We start from the raw sequence: 22,419 nt of genomic DNA, 5'->3' as shown, positions 1-22,419 counted from the left end.
ACACACTCTACACTTGTCAACTTTCTCTTAATAACATCATTTTCTCTGGACTCAACACAATGCTTTCAGTGTGGTCTGCTTGGAAGGTGGCATTTCTGTTAAAGCAACCAGCACCGGGGGTCCATTTCTCAGCAACCTGCTGGCTCTAGCTCAGTTCAGAGTCAATTTAAATCACAATTCTTTTTCTATATACATTCAGCCACATTTTGTCTATATACTTTTTAAAAATTCTTGTTTTTTAATTTAAGTCTTAAGTGCAGGATTCTAAATTTATCTTCATTGACCTTCATCTTAAAAAGAAAACAAAACAAAACAAATTCTAGACTCTTAGAGTGATTAGAAAATTATAGTTCATTTTGTTATATTTAATCACTGCGCTAACTCAATGGATAATTTATAAATCTGTTATATACAGTACGGGGGAAAATAAGCTATTAGTTGTAACTGCAATGTTATTTTATTATATTTTTAACCCACCCTTTGCCTGATACACACTTACCATTCTACCATATAGGGGTACTTCTCTTCTACGGTAAGAACAGGATCAATTTCAATAGCATAATATTTTTCCTTTAGTTGCAGTAACTAGAAATAAATGAATAATTTAATCATGAGGATGACAGAATTGTCATTAAGCGCTGAGTTTTACAAAAAGCAAAATGATATAAACAAATGGTTTCCATAAATTGTTGTTAAAGATGAAATCATGAGTACCTGGCTAACGCATATATCAACTGAAGAGATCTTTGTTGATCTAGTTTATATGTAGCAAAGTACTTTCAGGTCAGCAATTCAATGAAACCGACTAATAATCAAATTATTAGTACAAAAAACCCTTTCGTTCTCATATGAAAGTATTAAATTTGATTCATCTTTGGAGTCCTATGTTGTTAACACAAACACAGAGAGACACATATTTAAGGAAAGGAGAGAACTGAGGCAATTTCCTGGTCAATTTAAAGGAGAAAAACCTACACAAAACCAAAGTACTTTTGTTTTAATGTACGGCTAATGGAAGAACACCAGAATATTCTGATAATCATAAGATTTTTATGTAAATTTTGTTTTTGTTAAAAAGTTAATTTTTTCATTAAAATAATGTTGAGAGTGTATAACCCACACAATAAAACTAATATTTACTCAGTGTTTACTATGTGCTAGGTATGGTTAGAAGCGCTTATACCTATTGTTTGTGTGAATGAACCCGAAGAAATTCTCAGGCAAAAAGAAGTCTTTGAGTAACTCTGGATTACCATTAGTGTTTACCTTTTTTCGACATTCGTCTGTAATCAGCTTACTGTTGTCAATGACATCTGAAGAGTGAAAGCAAACTAGCATTAAAAGAAATATTCTGATTGATGCTACCACTACTTTTAATAACTTATTACTTTTCTTTTAAGTTTAAATGCCAAGTCCACTAGTGTGGTCATTATAACTTTTGGCCTTAGTGCTATAAGACACATGGCATTGCTAGAGAACTTAATGGTTTTAAAATCTAAACTTTGGATCTAAAGCTTTTTTCCTGTATTGGGAGTACTTCTTTAGAGATTCTCCAAAGAACTACTGGGCCAAAGGGTATGATTTCTAGTGGTTTCAATATAAATTATCAAAAGGAATTCTCAAATTCCACATATACCTCCAGTAGTTGAGAGCCCTTATATCACTCCTTCTTTGTCAGGTTGAAGAGTATTATTTTTAAAACTCACTACCAAGTCTGGAGAACAAATAAGGTATATTATCCTAGCAACACATCTTAACTGGATATTTACTTAATCATTCTTTTACTTTATTTATCAACAACAAAAAATTCAGTAACATTTTTAGAAAACCAGAGTGGTTGATAAATGTTATTTCTTTAGGTTATCCAAAGTTTAAAACCCATGTAAAGGTTTCTTCAATAAATAATGAACAGACCACATTTGGAGAAAATTTTCAGAAGTCTTCATTTCTCTTGCAACCAAAATCACACTTGTAAATAGCCATTTATATAACATGGGGAAAAAACAAATCCTTGAAATGAAATTAAAAAAAAGGGCAGGTCTTCTCATTTTCAATGTCCAAAAGGAAGAAGAAGAAGAAGAAGAAGAAAAGAAGAAGAAGAAGAAGAAGAAGAAGAAGAAGAAGAAGAAGAAGAAGGAGAAGAAGAAGAAGAAGAAGAAGAAGAAAAACAAACTCCAGTCAATCTCATAGATCATATAGGTAAGAAAGGATCTTAAAATAAGAATTACTTTCATGAATATGTTTATGAATGCCATACTTACAATGACACGTTGGGCATCTTTTCCCTTCATAGGAAAATCTACTCAGTGTCATATCAAAGTCTGTTATTATCTGTAAAGAAGAGGAAAGGCATTATGGAACATATAGCCACTGAGGGCAGACACGTACTGTACTGCACCCTTCCTAGAGGTATGGGACTCTACTCAGTCCCTGACCTGCTCCCCACGCCAATGGTTATTCTCTCTGCATTCTATTTTCTAATGCAGCTCTCTACTGGGAACAGCAGCCCTATCTCCTCCAACTGCAAATTCCTGTACTGATTAACCAGATTTTATTTCATGACAATGTTGGGGCACTTAAGGTACAACTTCATAGTTAAGTCCTGGGAATCACCTTAGTTATGCAGCAATACCTTAAGTGCCCCAGTATTGTCACCAAATCAAATCTTATTAATTGATTTAAAAATTTATAGTTGTGGGTGATTGGGCTACTGTTATTGATAGAGAAAAAATGTTGCACAACCTCAACCCACCCGGTCAAAGTACAAAAATGCAGGGGAGGCAATTAAACCATATGAAGCTCCCCATTACAAAGAAGGGCATTCTGTCATATACTACATGGATGAAACTTGCGGGGATATTATGCCAAGGGAAATAAGCCACTAGAGATGGAAAAATTCTGCATGATTCCACTTATGTGAGGTATTTAGTCAAACTCATAGATGCAGAAAATGGAATGGCGGTTGTCAGTGGCTGGGGGGTGGGAGGAGAAGGAAATGTGGGTTGCTCTTCTATGGGTATAGAGTTTCAGTCATGCAGGATAAAGAAATTCTAGAGATCTGCTGCGTAACAATTCACGTAGAGTTAATAACACTGTACTGTACACTTAAACACTTATTAAAAGAACAGATTTCATAGAATGTGTTTTTTACCATAATAAAAAACTTGTCTCTAATGGGGGGCTTGAAATTATGACCCTGAGATCAAGACCTAGGGTGAGATCAAGAGTTGGGTGCTCACCTGACAGAGCCACCCAGGTGTTCCAAATTTGAATATTATTCTTAAAACGGTTTAATACTTATGCACTGCATTAGTTAGCTTAGAACTCAGTATTATGCAGACTTGAGCAAAACATGAGATGAGTCCGCCTGCACATTAAAAATAAAGTCTTAATAATAAAGACTTCCTGATCATTATTCACCTGAAGTTTGCCAGCTCCTCCCTTAATAAGACCACAGATAATTTCTTCTACTCTTGCAGGGTTCTTGATTCGAACTGAACTTCTCTGAAATTCAGGCATCTAAAAAATAAAAGGAAGTTAATTAACTATTTTTAATTCCTGTTTTCCCAGGTTCTTTTGATACCAAGCAGAAGCTTATATTATTTTAAGATGTAAAAATGTTAAGGCATTATTTTTAAAAAAGGCAAATCATGGGGCGACTGGGTGGCTCAGTGGGTTAAAGCCTCTGCCTTCGGCTCTGCCGAAGGCAGGGTCCTGGAATCTACCACCGCATCGCATCGGGCTCTCTGCTCAGCGGGAAGCCTGCTTCCCTTCCTCTCTCTGCCTGCCTCTCTACTTGTAATCTCTGTCTGTCAAATAAATAAATAAAATCTTAAAAAAAAAAAGGCAAATCATCATATCAAATTACCATTTATACACATAAAATTTTTTGAACCACAGTTTCTATCAAAGATTAAGACAAAATTATATTGTAATATATTATCAGAAAGTGTAATTCTTCTAATTGTAAAAGTCATGAATGGTTACCACAGAAATAACAGAAAACATATAAAAAAGAAAATAAACATGGCTTAGAATTCTACTACCTGAAGTAACATTACCTGAAGTAAACATTTATTTTCCATTATTTTCATTTCTATGATTATAAACATGCCTGTATATGCATAGTTTATCTCATTCTCATATATTTTTTCATCCAGATTTTTAAAATTAATTATTATTTCATATACTATTATAACAATCTTTTATGCATTATTCATTAATCAAAATAAAACCCTAGAGTGGAATGGAGAATATCTGAACTTAGTGATAAAGAATTTTCTTATAAGATCTTTCTCCTTAAGGGGCGCCTGGGTGGCTCAGTTGGTCAGGCATCCGACTCTTGATTTCACATCAGGTCTTGATCTTGGGTTGTGAGTTCAAGCCCTGCATTGGGCTCCACACAGGGCATTGGATCCCACAAGTGTACCTTTGTATAGGTAATTAAAATATATTTTAAGTATATTTAACTTGAAAAGGTGCTTCAAGATCTTTGTTCCTTTATTGTACTATATATAATACAAATTACCCCAAATAATTTCATTTTTCTTGGCATAAATTTTACAACAGACTTATTTCAATTTAAGACAACTACTAAGAAGTATGAGACCACCAGCACGAGACTCTTGATCTCTGGGGTCGTGAGTTCAAGACCCATGTTGGTCATGGAGCCGACTTAAAAACAAACAAACAAACAAACAAACAAACATATTAGAACACCTGGGCTTAGACAGCTACTAGGCTGGTTTATTCAGGATTTAGTGTTGCTCAATAATTTAATGTTAAATACTGTTTCTTTCTTCTATCCTATCATAGAGAGAATGGAACTGATGAGAGTAAAATGCTCACCGTCTTCTTAGAGCATGTGTACAAGAAGACTGCAGGGGAAGGAGATTGGAGGGCATGTAATAGCTCCACAGTATAAAAAGATAGTAGGAGAACCTCAGATCAAGGTTCTATACTGGTTTGTACCAAGTAACCTTTATTTACTTTATACGCTATTATTCTGGGTATGTTATCACCAACATTAACATATTTCCTGTGCATCACAGAAATGATTATGGAAAATTCCCTAGACCTATAGCTCTGCTCCAAGAGCATGTGACCAGTTGAGTCTCTCTGGTCCTATGCATAATATGATATGGTCATAGAGATATGACAATATCTCTATGGTCTCTGTATAATAGACAAAATTAGAAAATTGGAAAAGGCTAAAATGTTTTCCTAAGACTGAAAGATACATATGGAAATGTATGGAAAAGAGAAATGCTAACATTAAAATTTTCTCCACGAATGAAAGATGCTACAATACACTTAATTTTAAAAAGCCATATTTAAATAGCACAGGATAACCTGCCATGCAACTAACTTTCATACAGTGATTCTTTTAACTTACCTGGACTTTAGAGGTGTCAACAGAATAATGGTTACCTAAATATTTATTTTACAATGATGTTTCAATAGATGAGAAAAGTAAATAGGTAATTATTCCTAAATTCCTTTTCTTCATTCACTAATCCATTAATTCACTTAAATATTTACCTGTATTTTACTCTGTGTCAGATGCTACATGCAAGAGAGATGATGATTAGCAGCACTTACACTGTTTTCCTGTTGAGTTTTAGAAACCATTGCTGTTTTGGAGTATCACTTCTGTAGCTCCCTTACAAATACTTAACTAGTAAGTCCATCTCCTAACAACTAAATTCTGGTCTTACCTCTGCCTTAATAGGCAAATGCTTAGTAATCAGCATATGTTTGACTTAATTATTAACCCATTACTAAAAGCAAATGTATATCACTAACTATATTTTCACCAAGAAAATTAAACATTTTATTTCAGTGTGTCCATACTGACAAAGATGTCCTGCCTCATGTAAATGACATCCTACAATACATTTTAAAAAAAACAAAACAAAACAAACCAACACCTGTATTTAAATAGGATAGGATAGGGATGCCTGGGTGGCTCAGTGGGTTAAAGCCTCTGCCTTCAGCTCAGGTCATGATCTCAGGGTTCTGGGATTGAGCCCCATATCGGGCTCTCTTCCTAGCAGGGAGCCTGCTTCCCCTATCTCTCTCTCTGCCTGCCTTTCTGCCTACTTGGGATCCGTGTCTGTCAAATTAAAAAAAAAAAAAATTAAATAGGATAGGATAAAATGTTTCAGATAATGAACAGGAAAATAGTACCAAAGCCACTTCAAAGTAGGTTGGTTTCTGATAAATTAACAACTATTAGATTGGATTATAGTATCACTAGGGCCTGAAAGACAACCATAGGCTGGAGGACTGATATCCCTGTTTCTGTACAACAGCCCTTCATTTTCAGATAAATAAGCAGTGAATACCCAAATAGCACCAGGATGAAATCACACTGACGAGAACAGATGAAGAGCAGCGGAGAATACAATAGAAAAGAGGACCCAGGTGTAAGAAATTTAAAAATGATAACCATATCTGCTTTGGATTATACGGAAATATACTGTCCCCCCTTCCACAATACACAGACAATTCACCAAAGCATATTACAAATATTTCTCAGGAAACTGAGATATTGGGCATTTTACTCAAATATTTTACAACGCAACCTAAGAAATGTATTTTTTCAATACTACATGAAATATGTCAAAGAATGTCAGAATACCACAATATTAAGAAGTATACTGTAGGAATACAAATTCAGGGACGCCTGGGTGGCTCAGTGGGTTAGGCCTCTGCCTTCGGCTCAGGTCATGATCCCGGGGTCCTGGGATCGAGCCCCACATCGGGCTCTCTGCTCAGCGGGGAGCCTGCTTCTTCCTCTCTCTCTGCCTGCCTCTCTGCCTACTTGTGATCTCTGTCTGTCAAATGAATAAATAAAATCTTAAAAAAAAAAAAAAGGAATACAAATTCATCATACATCACACACTTTCGTTACCTCCTCAAATCCCTTCTTCGGTAATTCTTCTTGAACAAAACCACACCTGTTTGGGAGTACTTAAAATAACGATGCTTGAAGTCTAAAGGGCAAGTTATTTTGAACTGTCTGAAAACTTTTCAACTTGATTATGATGTAATTTTATGGTAAAAAAAAAAAAAGGGGGCTAAAAATGTCTGCCACTTGCAAACAAAAGAAAACAAATTGATTTTATAAGGCATAATGTAAAATGCTGAAGGAGCAAAGTTTTCCTGACAAGAATCAGGGCATTTTGGTTGACGACTGGAGCCAATTCTGACTTAATGCTAAAAATGACTAACAAAAACCTAAAATACATGTGTTCTGGCTGTAAAGTGCATTTGTACAGATGAAATGAACTCCTAATCATTAGTTTCCTTCCATAATCAAAAAGCAATGATTTCTGAAGAAGTTCATTTCAAAGTTATACAGTTTTATTCCCAACTCTACAGCAATATTTTATTATTTGATATTATCTTGCAGATACATTGTGATAAAATATAACAGAGTACCTGCCTGGCATAGTCACACAATTGTCCTAATGATGTTTTACCTGTATTTCTCTGAAAATGGCCCACACAAAAATTAGTTTACACGACTTAAGGATCTTTGTCTGAAGTTCTCAGGAGAAATATTTTTTTGTTTTGTTTTGTTTTCCTATGTTCATATTTGGTAGAAGCAAAAGACTTCATTACTGTATTGGTACAGAGGAGTGGGCACTACAACTTTATAAAAAGTATAGATTTTGGGATGCCTGGGTAGCTCAGTGGTTTAAAGCCTCTGCCTTCAGCTGAGGTCATGATCCCAAGGTCCTGGGATCGAGCCCCGCATAGGGCTCTCTGCTTCCCCCTCTCTCTCTGCCCGCCTCTCTGCCTACTTGTGATCTCTCTCTGTCAAATAAATAAATAAAAATCTTAAAAAAAAAAAGTATAGATCCAAAGCCCCCTATCCCCACTGGTATAGCCACTCACATACATGGACAATTTATTTGGAAGACCATACATTACTAAAGTGTAGCGAGAGTCAATTCCCCCTGCCTATCACATTTTTGGCCCATTTCCATATTAAAGGAGTGTAGGCCAAATTCATGCATTCAGCATATAGTCATTAAATGTAAGGTAGCTCAGTAAGAGATACAAAAGTTTTAGTAAGATAAACATCTTAAACTCAAGGCACATGTTCTCTAACATGGATTGTAATACAGGAGCCCAAATAAGTAAAACATAGCTCAGACATCCAGATAAAATATAAGAGGAATATAAGAGACTTGTGATTACCTCTGCTGGGGCCAAAAGAGGAAAAGCCAACTGAGCTAGGCTCTCAAAGAGTAGCAGGATTTGTTTATGCTGAGATCATGAGCCAAAGTGCAGGGTCTAATGTAGGAAAAAGATAAATAGCTCTGTCTGGAACGCTACTGTATGTGGTGGAGAGAGAGAGAGAGAGAAGAGAGTTGTGTGTATAAAGTATGGGAAGAGATACGGACCCAGATCACGAGAAGTTAAGAACAACATCCTAAGGAGCTGTCAACTCCTTACCTACTTAAGGAGATACAACTTAAAAGATGTATCAACATTTTTAGAAAAGCAAACCCCAAGGTAAAAATTATGCAACGTAATGCAATGATAGTTAAACACACACACACACGCACGCACGCACGCACGCACACACACCCACACCATTTTTTGGCTGGTTTTCCTTCTCAGTCTCTTTGTGGGTTGACTACAGTGCTACTTACTTCCAAAGACGACACCCTAGAGAGTTCTGGGACCCAGGTAACAACAATTTATATGGTAGGGCATTCCTACATCACTTGTCTTCATTTTGGTTAAAAAAAGACAACTCAAGCCAAAAGTTTAGATTGACTGAATTTTACATATCAGAGACAAATTGCAATGCTAATCATGCAATGGAAGCAAAGGTCATGCCAATGTATTAGGCTGAACCAAATGAAACTGCCAATGTTGGACTATTCAACATACAAAAACACAGCAATTTCATATGTTCCATCCTAACAGCAAGAACACTACACGACAGCAGCTTAATCAGCACTTTGAGGCAGGCTTCACCTCCTGTCGCATGCTGGATGAGGACAGTTAAGCTGAACAAGAGGTTTATTAATTGTGACACAAAGCTGTTTGCATGCTAAGTCATGTTCTGGTTTATAGACTCAAATGAAAAGAAAACTAGGAAGAAAGGAAGAAAAAAAGACAAGAGAAAAGGAAGAATGACAACAAAACAACAGAAAGAGAAGATATAAGGTGATCATGGGGGGAGCTGTCCTCTTTAAAAGAGGAGAAATTGTGATTTTTCTTTTTAGGATTTTCCCACTGTGAATATGGAAAACAGAGACAATTTTTTCCTCACATACAAATGCTACTTACATAGTTAAAACACTCACTAACATAGGAAATCAACATTTACTGAGTGCTTACTATGTACTATTAGGCACTTAAAATACTTTTTCATTAAATTATGAATAAGAAGATTTCACTTATAAGATGAATAGGGTCCGAAATCCAATGTATGCTATGGTAACTGTAGTTTATAACACTCTATTGTGTAACTGAAATTTGCTGAGAGAGTAGAACTTAAATGTTCTCCACCCCCACCACCTCCCCCACCAAAAAAAGGGTAAATATGTGAGGTGATGGATATGTTAACTGGAGGGGGAAGGTGATTCACAATGTATATCAAATCTCAAATCATCGCATTGTACACTTTAAATATCTCACAATTTTGTTAACTGTATCTCAAGAAAGCTGGGAAAAATATGAATAAAACAAGAGTTGGGTGGTTTCACGCAATTTCTTAAAGGTGAGATTATTACCCTCATTCAAGGGTATCACAGCTCTTATGGACTAAATTAACATCTGAAGCAAGTTCTGACTCCAAGGCCTATGTTTTTCCATCCTCATTCTAATGTCTATAATGCAATGAGCTCTACTGTTATACAAGAAGTTTTTTATTTCTTTAATTTAAACATTTGTCATTTTAATTTGGAAGCTTAAAACATCCCATGCTGTATAATTTAAGTGTGTTATTGCTGAGCAAGGAAAATTTAGCACAAAAAGGAATGGGATAATCATTTTATATGCTGAGAAAGACTCCAATATACATTATATTTCATGCAAAAAATTTTTCTAAGGTAAGCTAAAGTCCAATTCAACAAATATTTGAGGTTCTATTGTGTTTCAAACACTGTGAAGAAAGACCTGCGTAAAGTTACAGTCCCATAATTGATGATCTGGTTAGAGACAGAGGTAAAAGTGGTGAAGATTCACCATTGATAAATGGAACTGGAAATACTCAAATACCCACCATTTTCACATGTACAGCAGAATCTTGATTAGGCATTTCTTGGTTATCCAATCTTCTGGATTTCCCCAGGTGATGTCACAGTAAAAGAGAGAGAAAAAAAGTACACGTGACATACATATATTTCAGGCTGTTCTTGTAGGTTAATGACATAGTAAGGTGGTACTTTTGGTTTGACTTAAATACCAAGTTACTGACCGCACCTTTTCCTCTTTCCTAAGAAGCTCAGCAGAGATTTTTCTCTATCTTACAAAGGCTGGGGTTAAAACTTTTGTATAAAAAATTTGCAGCTCCCCTATAAGAACTTACATAGTGTTAATAAGATTTGAATAGTTAAAGTTTATATTTGCAAGAAAATGCTTTATTACAAGAATATTTTATCAACATTTTCTCTATATATAAGGATGAAGTTTGTGGGAATATTATGCATTACTATTACTGAATCAATGAAGGAAGATATGAATTGAACATAAGGAGAAATGTAATATACAAAAGCCACGTTTATTCTTCAATTTTCTCATATTAAACTCTAATTTTGTGACATGAGGCAACTACTATCTGAGTTAGTGTCTGGCCCAGAATAAGTATGTGATAGTGTTAACTAAATGATAATTTTACAGGTTTGAGTGGAATTTATACATATCAATTTGTTAAACTAAAAGAAGTAGTTTTTATAATCTCTCTCTCTTTTTAAGAGTTTATTTACTTATATGACAGAGAGAGAGAGAGAGAGATCACAAGTAGGCAGAGAGATAGGCAGAGAGAGGGGGGAAGCAGGCTCCCTGCTCAGCAGAGCCCAATGTGGGGCTCGATCCCAGGACCCTGAGGTCCTGACCTGAGCCAACGGCAGAGGTTTAACCCACTGGGCAACCCAGGCACCCCTATAATATCTCTTAATAAAATAAAATACCTCTTATCATTATTCTTTTTTTTTTCAATTTTTTCATTATCAATCTTAGCGAAAATTACTTTTGTTCCTCAATGACTTTACTTTTACACTAGGTAAGTAAAAACTTTTAACAAAAGCAGTACTTTAAAAGGGCAAATTTATCAAAAGGGAAAAAATCTGACTTTTTCTTAAAAGTTGGACGTTATAGGGGCGATTAAGTTGATTAAGCAACTGACCCTTGGTTTCAACTCAGGTTGGGATCTAGGATTGTGAGATCGAACCCCTCAGTGGGCTCTGTGCTCAGTGTGGAGTCTGCTTAAGACTCTTCCTGTTTTCTCCCTCTCTAAAATAAATAATCTTCAAAAAAGTTAGACGTTGTATCTGTGTTCTTTATAATTAAAAGGTATTGTAGCAGATACATAAATTTTTCTCAATTCTAAAATTCATTCCTCCCCCTTCCATTTTTAAATCCATAAAATTTGGAAGTGTCTTATGAAGTGGTATTCTCCCTCCCCTTTCAGAAAAGCTATTAGTAAATAAATGGTCTTATACCTGATGGCATCTTCGAGCTGAGTAAACATTATTTCCAAATAGTAAAATGCCACCAATTTTTCACATCCAAAAAATAATACAGTATTTGCAGAAGTATCTATTTATCTTTCTATACACTCTACAACTCATAACTGTTTTGATCACTACCCCCCAAATGTAACTGTAATGGTAGTTTGGGGGTTAGTAATCTTTAGATGATTATAGTCAAACTGAAGTAACCCTTCCTTTCTGTCAGTCCTTGATCTAAAAAAAGGAGATGCCACAGAAGTTGCCTGTTAAATCTCTTTCTTCGTTTATAGAAAACAAAGCATACAATATGCTTATGGTTTTCCTTTGATGTTTAATATCTGAACAGGGGTCTATATTTTTCAGAAAGCACAATTTTAAATAAAACCATTTTATTAGCTTGAAAAAGAGGAAGGAGAATGTGGAAAACTACTGTAGAGTTTACAAAGCATTTGAAAAGCCCAAAGGAACACGGAATTCAAGCAGTGCAGAATTCATTTTAATATCTAGGAATCTCAGATCTTCTTGTCACATAGAGCCAGGCAGCCCAATTCCTATTCCCCCATCACTAAGTTTGGCTCATTTACGTTTAGTAAGAAAAGATAAGAGGGAAAAAAAACAGTGTCAGGAAGTAAAAAAGTAATTGTCTTTCTCATGGTTGGTCTCTATACATTTTATTTAAACAAAAGACAAAAACAAAGAGTCTTCAGAAATTTGATTAATTTTAGGACATTATTTTTGATAGGTAAACCTACTAGTTCATGGATACTATACACATTTCAACTGAAGGTCCTTCATTCTTCCCAGTCCTCACTGGCAATCTGACCAGAATGTATCCTTGTTCAGAGATAATACCACATAAAGTGAAACTGTGTCCTAATGTAAAAAATTACCCCATTGTCTCTATTATTACAAAAGTGTCAAGAGTAAAGCATAAATGCCAGCATTCTGGCACTATTCTAAGGAAGGCACTGAAAATTAGGGCAGGGTATTTTTAAACCAATCAGCTTGTAAACCTATACTTGGTATATAATGTTCTGGCTCACTTCACCAGCAGTCATCTGTTGCAGATGCTTCAAGAGAAGAGCTGTTGGAAAAACACATCAAGTGTAGAAGACACGTTCAAAAATAGAAAATACTAGCCTGGAAGTATGAACCCTCTTCATAGGAAGTTTTGAAGTTTTCAAGTCTTTTGAATTTTAAGTGTTGTCTGGAAAGTGTGGAAATTGGAAAATAATTACTCTGTGTGCTTTCACTATGAGGTTAAGGTCTCTGCTCTAATGGTGTTCATTACACAGAATGTATAGGACAAAGCTAAAGACTGAAGCAAGAGGTAAGAACTTCGCTGGAATAGCACAAACTTGATAACTGAAAAATTTTCATGATTGTGGTATTTCCTTCTAAGATCATTAACTTTACCTTGAAAAGATAGTGACAAATCAACGACTGAAAATTTCTATGTCTACATGAAAAAATTTTACTTGCCTTTATATAAGTTTTAAATTATCTGAATGCAAACTGAATATTTTTAAAGGCCCACTTGACTCTGTCTTATGGGAAAGTGAAAAAATTGAGTTAATATCATTGGCTTAAAAAGTTGTGATTCTGTTTCAGTTATACTTGCTGAAACATTTACACAACACAAAAATAAACTAATGAAATTTTGAACGGTAAACTGTATACTACTTACATAGGAAAAGGCAAGTATTAACTATAATATGGACAGGGTAATAGTAAGAGTGTTAAACTTCTGAACAAATCCATTTTTGCTGCACTTTTCCAACAACCTGTATTGCTTTTCCTAAACTTACTTACATTTTTAATAATGGCACTTTCTTAGGGTGATTGGCACAAGAAAAATCCGTTTGTTATTTTGGTAGCACTGTACATCAGTTTGTTGGAGCATTTAAATAATTCTTCCTAATTAGATTTTCAAAGCAGCAGTGAAAAAAATATACAAACTGGAAAGTGAAACTTTCTCGATACAGACATGAGACAAAAATGAAACTGAATATTCTTAGGTCTTTCCTGAGCCTGCTGGGGGAAAAAGAAAACAAACTGAGGTGTGAGGGGAAGAGAGGGAGATAGAAGAAAGGAAAAATAGATTTCAAAGGCTAGTGTTTTAAAAATTGGCAATTTATACCAATTTTCTCAAATAGTAAACCTTGGCTTTTCAGTCAGAATTTTATGGATACTTAAGAAAATACATAATTACGGAGCTTGGAATTTATTCATATATGATCCCCACCCCCATGACCCTAACATAGCATTTTTCAAGCTGAGTAAACCAAGGCACATGGAAATTGAGTAATTTATACTGATTACCCTTAGCGCACTGAGTTCTGTCCTTGAATTTGTCCTAGAACAAGAGCATAGGTGGTAAGCAATATCCAGAGATGCAGGGGCTTGGATATAGACTGCCAATAAAAACCAAGTAAACTGCTTTAAGAAATGGTCTGCTGCATTGACTAATTCTCCTGATTAAAAAAAAAAAACCAGACACAAAAAGAAAACAAATACCAAAACTATAAAAAATAAGGCAAATTCAATTATTTAAAACTAAGTTAGCCACAACGTTCTAAGGTTTTATAGCAATATATGCTTGAACCTTAATTTTCAAAATACAATTTGTTATAAACCTTAGAGACTGTAATCCAGCTTTTATTGATTCATAAAACATTACCAGTATAATCCTATTCCATAAAATCTTAGATAAAATAAGTACAAAATAAAAGTTCATTATCTTTATACTAGGCATAATATATGGTTCCTAGACCTAGGGATACAAAGCATGTGGTAATCAGCAAAACTAAGTCACAGAGCAACTAAATGAACAACAAAATTGGATCTTACAGTGTTTTTTTTTCCTTTGAAAAGAGATTTCTGAGGATACTTTGCTTTTTCTCAACATTTACATGTGAAACAAGAAGCTCTTGAAATTAGATGCTTTAAATTGTAATTTAGGAGACCCAGGACACTGCAAAGTTTTACATAGTTATATCTTTGCAAACTGTAAAGTTTTACAATATACTGCTTTACTCTATTTTTATTCCCTTAATCTGTATTTTTAAATACCTATAATTTCAACAAGATCCTGAACCAAAAAGAGTCAAACAAAGTAATTAACCCAGAGAAACTTATTTGTTTACATGAACTGTACACACTTACCCTGAAGGTAACCGGACAAGCTACGCCAGTGAAAGAAAATTCTTCCTGTCTGAGAAGTACTAATATAGCACAAGGTGCAACCGAGGGCGGTTCCAAAAGCCTTGGCTAAGCTCTATGCAAAAATGGTCTTGTGACGCATTACTACACAGTGCTTTATTATGCTCCGGGTGACACTTGCTAGCTCTGAGCTAGTCACCAGCCAGACTACAGAAAATGATCAATTGAGATAATGTGACAGTTCAGAGAAGGTAAAACTATTAGAGCTGGCAACTTGCACTGTGAGGAAAAACGGAACCTCCATATTAACACTTAAAAATACTCCCTCATCCTGTTTTTTGGCTGTCAGTGTACTTGTGGTATGTGCATTTTTCTGTATGAATATTATATTTCAATAAAAAGTTAAAAAAAAAGTAGGTCGTGGTTGCTAGTGGCTGGGGGAGAGGAGAATAGGGAGCCACTGCTCAATGGGTACAAAGTTTCAATTTGGAAAATAAAGAGTTCTGGAGATGGATGGTGGTGACGTTGCACAATGTCAGTGTACTCAAGGCCACAAACCATACACTTAAAAATAGTTAAAATGGCAAATTTTATGTTGTGTGTATTTTTAAAAGGTTACCTCATTTAAGACACATGAGAAAAGACATGATGCATGTAAGTGTGGTCACTAGAATGTTCAGAACCTTTACTGCAGGGGACTGGGATTTAAGTGATTTTTATGTTTTTCTTCATATCGCCTACACTGTAGATTTTATTTGCTGTAAATTTTATTTGCTAAAAAAAACTGTAAATTTTATTTGTAAATTTTATTTGCTAAAAAAACCTGAAACAAACAATGAAAACTACTTTTTAAGGTTAAAATTTTGAAAAAAAAAGTTACTTTCCTGTTGCAAATAAAAACAGTCAACTGTTATGAAGAAAAATATTTTTAACTTTTAAAGAGAACCAGTCTTGCTTTTAACCTGAGTAGCAGGATTGCAATATGCTAATACCATATGTCAGGGCCTGATAGATAAGTTATGCTATGGGCCCTCTGGGAAGCTTTATCATTAGGAACATGAGGAAGCTACACTTTCGTAAATAAACTTTTATATCTGCCTTCTCTCTGCTATGCTCAAGAGAAATCAAACCCACACAGCATTTCAGTAATCAATACTGAATTGTGAAGTAGTATGCTCTATTAAAAATAATGCAAAAAATGTTTAATGATTCTTTAAAAGGCCACTAACAAATCACCCAAACTTGGTATCTACCAAAGGTTAAAAATTTGGCACTATCTTATTTTAATAAAATGGAAGATTCACAACAAAACATTCTTCTACGAGGAAAATCTTTTTATACTTTACTACAGGAGGCTCAAGGTCTAGCAGGTGATCCTTTTTGAAAATACTCCTGTATTATGTATGAATATGATGACTTAACTGTCCTGTAATATATTAATATAGGTAGCAATGATAAGAATTTTAAAGATAAAACTTAGAAAGATGACTCAAGATAAGTCTTTCTCAAGAACAACAAAGGAGGGGTGCCTGGGTGGCTCAGTGGGTTGAGCCTCTGCCTTCGGCTCAGGTCATGACCTCAGGGCCCTGGATCGAGCCCTGCATTGGGCTCTCTGCTCAGCGGGGAGCCTGCTTCTCCTCCTCTCTCTGCCTGTCTCTCTGCTTACCTGTGATTTCTCTCTCCATCAAATAGATAAATGAAATCCTAAAAAAAAAAAAAAAGGATGCTGGAATAAGAGTTCTTACTATTAAAAGCTTCAGGGGTGCCTGGGTGGCTCAGTGGGTTAAAGCCTCTGCCTTCTGCTCGGGTTATGATCCCGGGGTCCTAGGATAGAGCCCTGCATCAGGCTCTCTCTCAGCTCTCCCTGCATCATCTCTCTCAGCAGGGAGGCTGCTTCCCTACACCCCACCTGCCTCTCTGCCTACTAGTGATCTCTGTCAAATAAATAAATAAACTCTTTAAAAAAAAAAAAAGCTTCAGAAATATACATTCCCCTTGACACACCAATTTTATGTCCTAAGGATTTTAACCTAAGGAAATAAGGCAGTACACAAAGACTTATACTATATACTATAGTATATACTATATATATATATACACACTATATATATACTATACTATATAGACTATATACTATAGACTTCTATAGACTTTTTTTTTTTTAAGTAGGCTCCACCCAGAGTGGAGCCCAACACAGAGCTCGAACTCATGACCCCGAGATCAAGACCTGAGCTGAGATCAAGAGTGGGATGCTCAACAACTGAGCCACCGAGGCACCCCATAGACTTGTTTTATAATACTGGGAAACAGTAATCAACCTAAATGCCCATTAACATAAGAGAGGTGAATACAGTGTGGTATACACACAAAATGTAAGATTATACAGTTCCCAAAAATGATTATTATATATAGCTAAAATTTATTGTATGTTTACTATGTGTTAGGTACTTCTAACACTTGACGTACTTTGTCTCATATAATACTCATAATCCTAGAAGGTATGTGCTGTTATTATCCTCATTTTTCAGGTGAAGAAATTAAGGCAGTAGCTGAGAAGTGGCAGAAATGGATTCAAACTCAGGTCTGACTTCAGAATCCACGTCTGTATATCACTGGACACCAAGGCTCTGTGAGATCGAGATTTACAAATATACTCAGAAGTACATGATCTACGACTGACTGAAAAAGTTATGAGAATATCTACAGCAAGAGTCCAATTTTTGGGCAAAAGTCTTTATATAAGCATAGGAAAGTCTAAAATAGAATACGTAAGACAGTATTAGATGGGAGTAAGGGGTCATTTTTATTTTCTGAGTTTTATAAAATACGTTCCTTGGGAAACAAAAAATGGCTTATTATAATGTTACAGTAGTAGCACCACCGACGTCCATAATCAGAAAATAAAATAAAATTTAAAAAAGTAAAACAACTGCAGCTAGTCAACATCATGGGTGGATTACCTGAAACAGTATTTCTACAGTGGAGACAGAACAAGGAATTCAGCCAATTGGTTCTAAAACAAAACAAAAAATACAGCATGAAAAGAAAGATGGCTAGTACGTTATCAAGGAGGTAGAGGATGGCTTTAGCTCTGCTAGCGTTCTGCTCTGCTAGCCTAAGAAGAGAAGAGAGGAAATAGCAGAACATTGCTCCCTGCCTACAGGGAACTTTTCCCATAAGATCAATTCTACCCAGTGTGTATAAGCACTTGGGGTGGGATGGGATGCCTGGTGGGCTGTCCCTCCAGGAGGGACTAACATTTTTCAAGCACTTTCCTACCCTGTCAGAATCCCAGAAGCATGCAATGGCCTTTTATATACTATGGAACTGAGGGCACGCTGCCCTAAGATACCTCACTTTATTTTTTATTTTTATTCTTTAAGATTTTATTTATTTATTTTAGAAAGAGAGAGCGCAGGAGCGGGAGTAGGGTGAGAGGGAGAAGAAGCAGCAGACTCTCTGATTGAGGGGCTCAATCCCAGAACCCTGAGATCATGACCTGAGCTGAAGGCAGCCGATGAACCCACTGAGCCATCCAGGCGCCCCAAGATGGCTCACTTTAGCATAAAAATTATTTTGAGTTAAAAGTAAGCAAGACCCAGCAGATTTAGGAAAAGCTCCTTACCCCCACCCTCCCACCCTCTACAACTGCCTAAAAAGAATTTAGATAAATGACCTGCTCCAGGAAGAGAGCTAGCGGCCATAGATAACTGCATTATGCTATGAATTAGGTATAGTCCATGGAGAAGAACCTAGCAAGGCCTCTTTGATCTCATCCTACCATTTCCAAGTGACCTAATAATATTTGTTTACCAAACATTTACTCTTTTTCATTCTTTCTGAGGACTGCATTCCCAGACCCCTACACCATCTTCTCCTTAGTTCAGAATGACATATACCTCATTTTGCCTGATGGTCTTTGGAATTTGTGGATTCCCCATATGTATGCTATTAAGTGTGATTTTTCTCCTGTAAATCTGTCTCGTGTCAATTTGATTCTTATTCTAGCTAGAAGGACCCTGAGGGGACAGGATATTCTTATTCCCTGACAATACGTTTTATTTATTCAGCAAAGCCTTAAGAGAAAGACAATACTTCTCCCCTTATTACTGGTAAGAAACCTAAGGTCTGGAGAAGTTACTTACTACTTATGTGACTTTTTTTCTTATTATATCATGCTGTTTCTAGGCAATAATATACACATTACTTAAATGGGAGGGCTAGAAATGTCTGTGAATAAGAATAATGTTTTGAAACTGTGCCAAGAAAAAAGAACAAGGACACAAATATAAGCACAGTACTGAGTAAAAGAAAATGAATTTTGTTTCAAATAGCTCTAAGATATTGTTTTTTGTTTTGCTTTTGAAAGGAAATATAAAGGATTTAGAAGTAAGAATTTGTAAAGGGAGGCTCTTTTAGCAGCACAATGATCTGTGATCTCTGGACTCAATGACTGGCCCCTGTTGCCTTGGAGTTTCTTTACTTTTGGTCATAGAAGCAGAAAGCACCCGTAAAGCTCTGAAAGGAAATGCTACACCTACAACTGACACACCAAAGAGCAGAAAAGTTCTCATATAGGACTCAAATCTTTGGAAGGTTTTTCTCTCCTTATAACATCATTATAACAGGTTGTCTTTATCAATGGAGAAAGAGATATCCATTGTACTTCTGAGGAATGAGTTACGTTTTAGATACTGTCAATTATTCAATCAACTTGAAAAGCTAAAAATGATCACTTCATATTTTGCCATGAAAACGTTTCTCAAAATTCCAAAATAATGAAAACAACAAAAAGCCCATAGAAAATAAAATCTATTAGTTTAAACCTTAGTTACTTATTAATTGGTTCATTTAATCGGGGGCAAGGGAAGTAAAGGGAATAAAAATATTACATTAACAGGGCGCTTGGGTGGCTCAGTGGGTTAAAGCCTCTGCCTTCGGCTCAGGTCATGATCCCAGGGTCCTGGGATGGAGCCCCGCATCAGGCTCTCTGCTTGGCAGGGAGCCTGCTTCCCTTTCTCTCTCTCTGCCTGCCTCTCTGCCTAGTTGTGATCTCTGTCTGTGAAATAAATGAATAAAATCTTTAAAAAAATATATTACATTAACTAATAGTTGTATGTGAAAGAAATCACTTCCTAATTCTATATAAAACCTATACTAAAGATAGTTTATTTCTCAATTATCCAACCTCAGACTTAACTACTAGCTCAGCTTACTACAATCCAATTATTACTTGGCTATGGAATGTATTTTTTAATCCGAACTTGACTGACACCCTAGGAAATTATTCCAAACAAAACAATAAAATCATATAAGGAAACCATTCAGTAGGAGGTGAGATGCAATACTTTATAAGGACTCTTGCAAAACTTGTTCCTGCTAATTGTTGTAATTGCTGTATGATACATATAGGAAGATTTTTTTAAACATGCCAAAACATCCACCTAGGCATCTGACTTCTCTTAAAACTTCTCTAAAGAAGGCAACAGTCAACTAACTTTGGCACTATGACTGTTCAAAACAGAACTGAAGAGATGCTACTAATATTTATATGAGTATGATTTTATTTTTATTGTTTTTTAATTTAAATTCAATTAGCCAACATAGAGTACATCATTAATTTCAGATACAGAGTTCAATAAATTAATTCATCAGTTGCATATAATACCCAGTGCTCATCACATCATGGGCCCTCCTTAATGCCCATCACCCAGTTACCCCTATCCCCCCAACCCAGTTCCCCTCCAGCAACCCTCATTTTATTTCCTATAGTTATATGAATATGATTTTAAATGTTTAAGGAGCAAAAACAGAGGTGGAACAATAAATTATTACATTTTGGAGAAATGAATAGGAAGTAAAGATTTTCAGTAAGTCTCTTATCATTTAAAATCATTCCAAAAACTTATCCTATTAAGTGACTGTTAGTGAAGCTGACTGCTGCATTTATGAATTTGTATACATATATGCAAACTGAGGAGAAACTATGGTTCTGATCTCAATGCATTTCTTCAAAACTCTACAACAATCTAGGATTGAGTAACTTATTTTTCAGAAACTCAAATGAGGATACAAACATAGTTTATATCTTTTTAACTTAAAAAGTAAAAATTCTGGGGGCGCCTGTGTGGCTCAGTCATTTGGCATCTGCCTTTGGCTCAGGTCATGATCCCAAGGTCCTGGGACTGAGTCCCCTATGAGGCTCCCTGCTTGGTGGGAAGCCTGCTTCTCCCTCTCCCTCTTCCCTTGCTTCTGTTCCCTCTCTCGCTGTCTCTCTCTCTCTGTCAAATAAATAAATAAATAAAATCTTTTTTAAAAAAAGTAATAAATTCTGTAGTTTAAACTCTTTTAGAAGAAATGACATTTATGTTGTAATAGGTAGGTCAAGTTCAAGAAACTCATATGTAAGACAATATCATAAATGAAGGGAGTCTTTCCTAGTTCTCCTCTCAAATGCAGTATGTTCTAATATTTCAAGACGCTTACACTGAAATTGTTTCCATTTTATTATATCTGGATCTCTGTGTCTGAAATGGAATAAGAAAAACTTTGTTTTAATTTTAGACTCCTTCCATATCATACAGTTGGCATTCTGTCTGTTAAAAAGAAACAGCATTGTTTAGGATTGCTATATTGGTATGGGTCACATTAAAAATTGCAAAAATGGTTATGCTACTTAAGCTTTTATTATTGGTGTATTATATCCAGTACCTCTAGATGGAGAGTACAAAGACTCAGCTTACTATCCTCTTTTTTCTATGTGGGATAAACTCATTTTAAAAATAGTAAGGTAAATGGGGCACCTGGGTGGCTCTGTCGGTTAAGTGTCTGCTTCGGCTCAGGTCATGATCCCAGGGTCCTGGGATAGAGCCTCACATAGGCACCCTGCTCAGCAGGGAGCCTGCTTCTCCCTCTCCTTCTGCCTCTCCTCCTGCCTCTCCTCCCTGCTAGTGCTCTCTCTCCGTCTTTCTCTCTCTAATAATTAAATAAAATCTTTAAAAAAATAGTAAAGTAAGAAAATGATGAAGTAAATTATTTGGAAAGAGATTCAAGTTCATGAACGAATAACCTATAGCAAAGAATCAGTTGAAACTACTGGAGGATAAGTGCTAACTTGAGTTTTAAAAGTATGTAAATAGAAGAAACCACAAAATATAGTCCTTTTGAAACACCCTTCAATATTAATAAACCAGTATGTTAAACCAAAGTACTTAATTTAACCTACAAAAAGTCTTGGTAACATATATTCTGTCCAATGATGGAATGTGTGCTCATCAGAATAGAACTTACAAAAATAGGTTTATCAGAGAATGGACTTCAAAGTGCTTTTTATGGTCAGGTGTCATGCTGGTGAACTCTATCAAACTTTTAAAGAACAGATGGCCCCATGCTAGATAAACTGTTTAACAGTATATACAAAAAGGTTAAGCTATCCAGTTCCATTTATGAAACTAACTAGTATAAAATCCTGAAACAAAGCCTGGCAAAAATAGTACAAAAAGAAACATAACCTAAGTTCACTTATGAATATAGATATAAAAGTCCTAAGTAATGAACC

The 22,419-nt window shown here is 35.5% G+C and overlaps 2 protein-coding genes across 6 annotated transcripts in view; both read right to left on the bottom strand.

The window, feature by feature from the left end:
* Positions 1-22,419, bottom strand: part of LOC116876041 (retinitis pigmentosa 9 protein) — a 191,274-nt gene that overhangs the window by 88,438 nt on the left and 80,417 nt on the right. The window lies entirely within an intron of this gene.
* Positions 1-22,419, bottom strand: part of NT5C3A (5'-nucleotidase, cytosolic IIIA) — a 50,556-nt gene that overhangs the window by 5,221 nt on the left and 22,916 nt on the right. The window contains exons 1-6 of one of the 3 annotated variants that reach the window (XM_032871959.1): positions 14,865-14,971; positions 10,253-10,307; positions 3,421-3,519; positions 2,262-2,331; positions 1,267-1,313; positions 500-585 (exon numbers count right to left, since the gene is read on the bottom strand). In XM_032871959.1, the coding sequence (XP_032727850.1) occupies positions 500-585; positions 1,267-1,313; positions 2,262-2,331; positions 3,421-3,519; positions 10,253-10,288 (338 nt within the window). In that variant the 5' untranslated portion in view covers positions 10,289-10,307; positions 14,865-14,971. Of the gene's footprint in view, positions 1-499; positions 586-1,266; positions 1,314-2,261; positions 2,332-3,420; positions 3,520-10,252; positions 10,308-14,864; positions 14,972-22,419 lie in introns of those variants that run through there. The other 2 variants (XM_032871969.1, XM_032871950.1) reach the window with 2 other exon arrangements.

This window comes from Lontra canadensis, unplaced genomic scaffold (assembly GCF_010015895.1).
Source record: "Lontra canadensis isolate GAN:19392208 unplaced genomic scaffold, GSC_riverotter_1.0 scaffold2, whole genome shotgun sequence".
Lineage (NCBI taxonomy): Eukaryota > Metazoa > Chordata > Mammalia > Carnivora > Mustelidae > Lontra > Lontra canadensis.
This window is presented reverse-complemented; position numbering and strand designations above follow the sequence as displayed.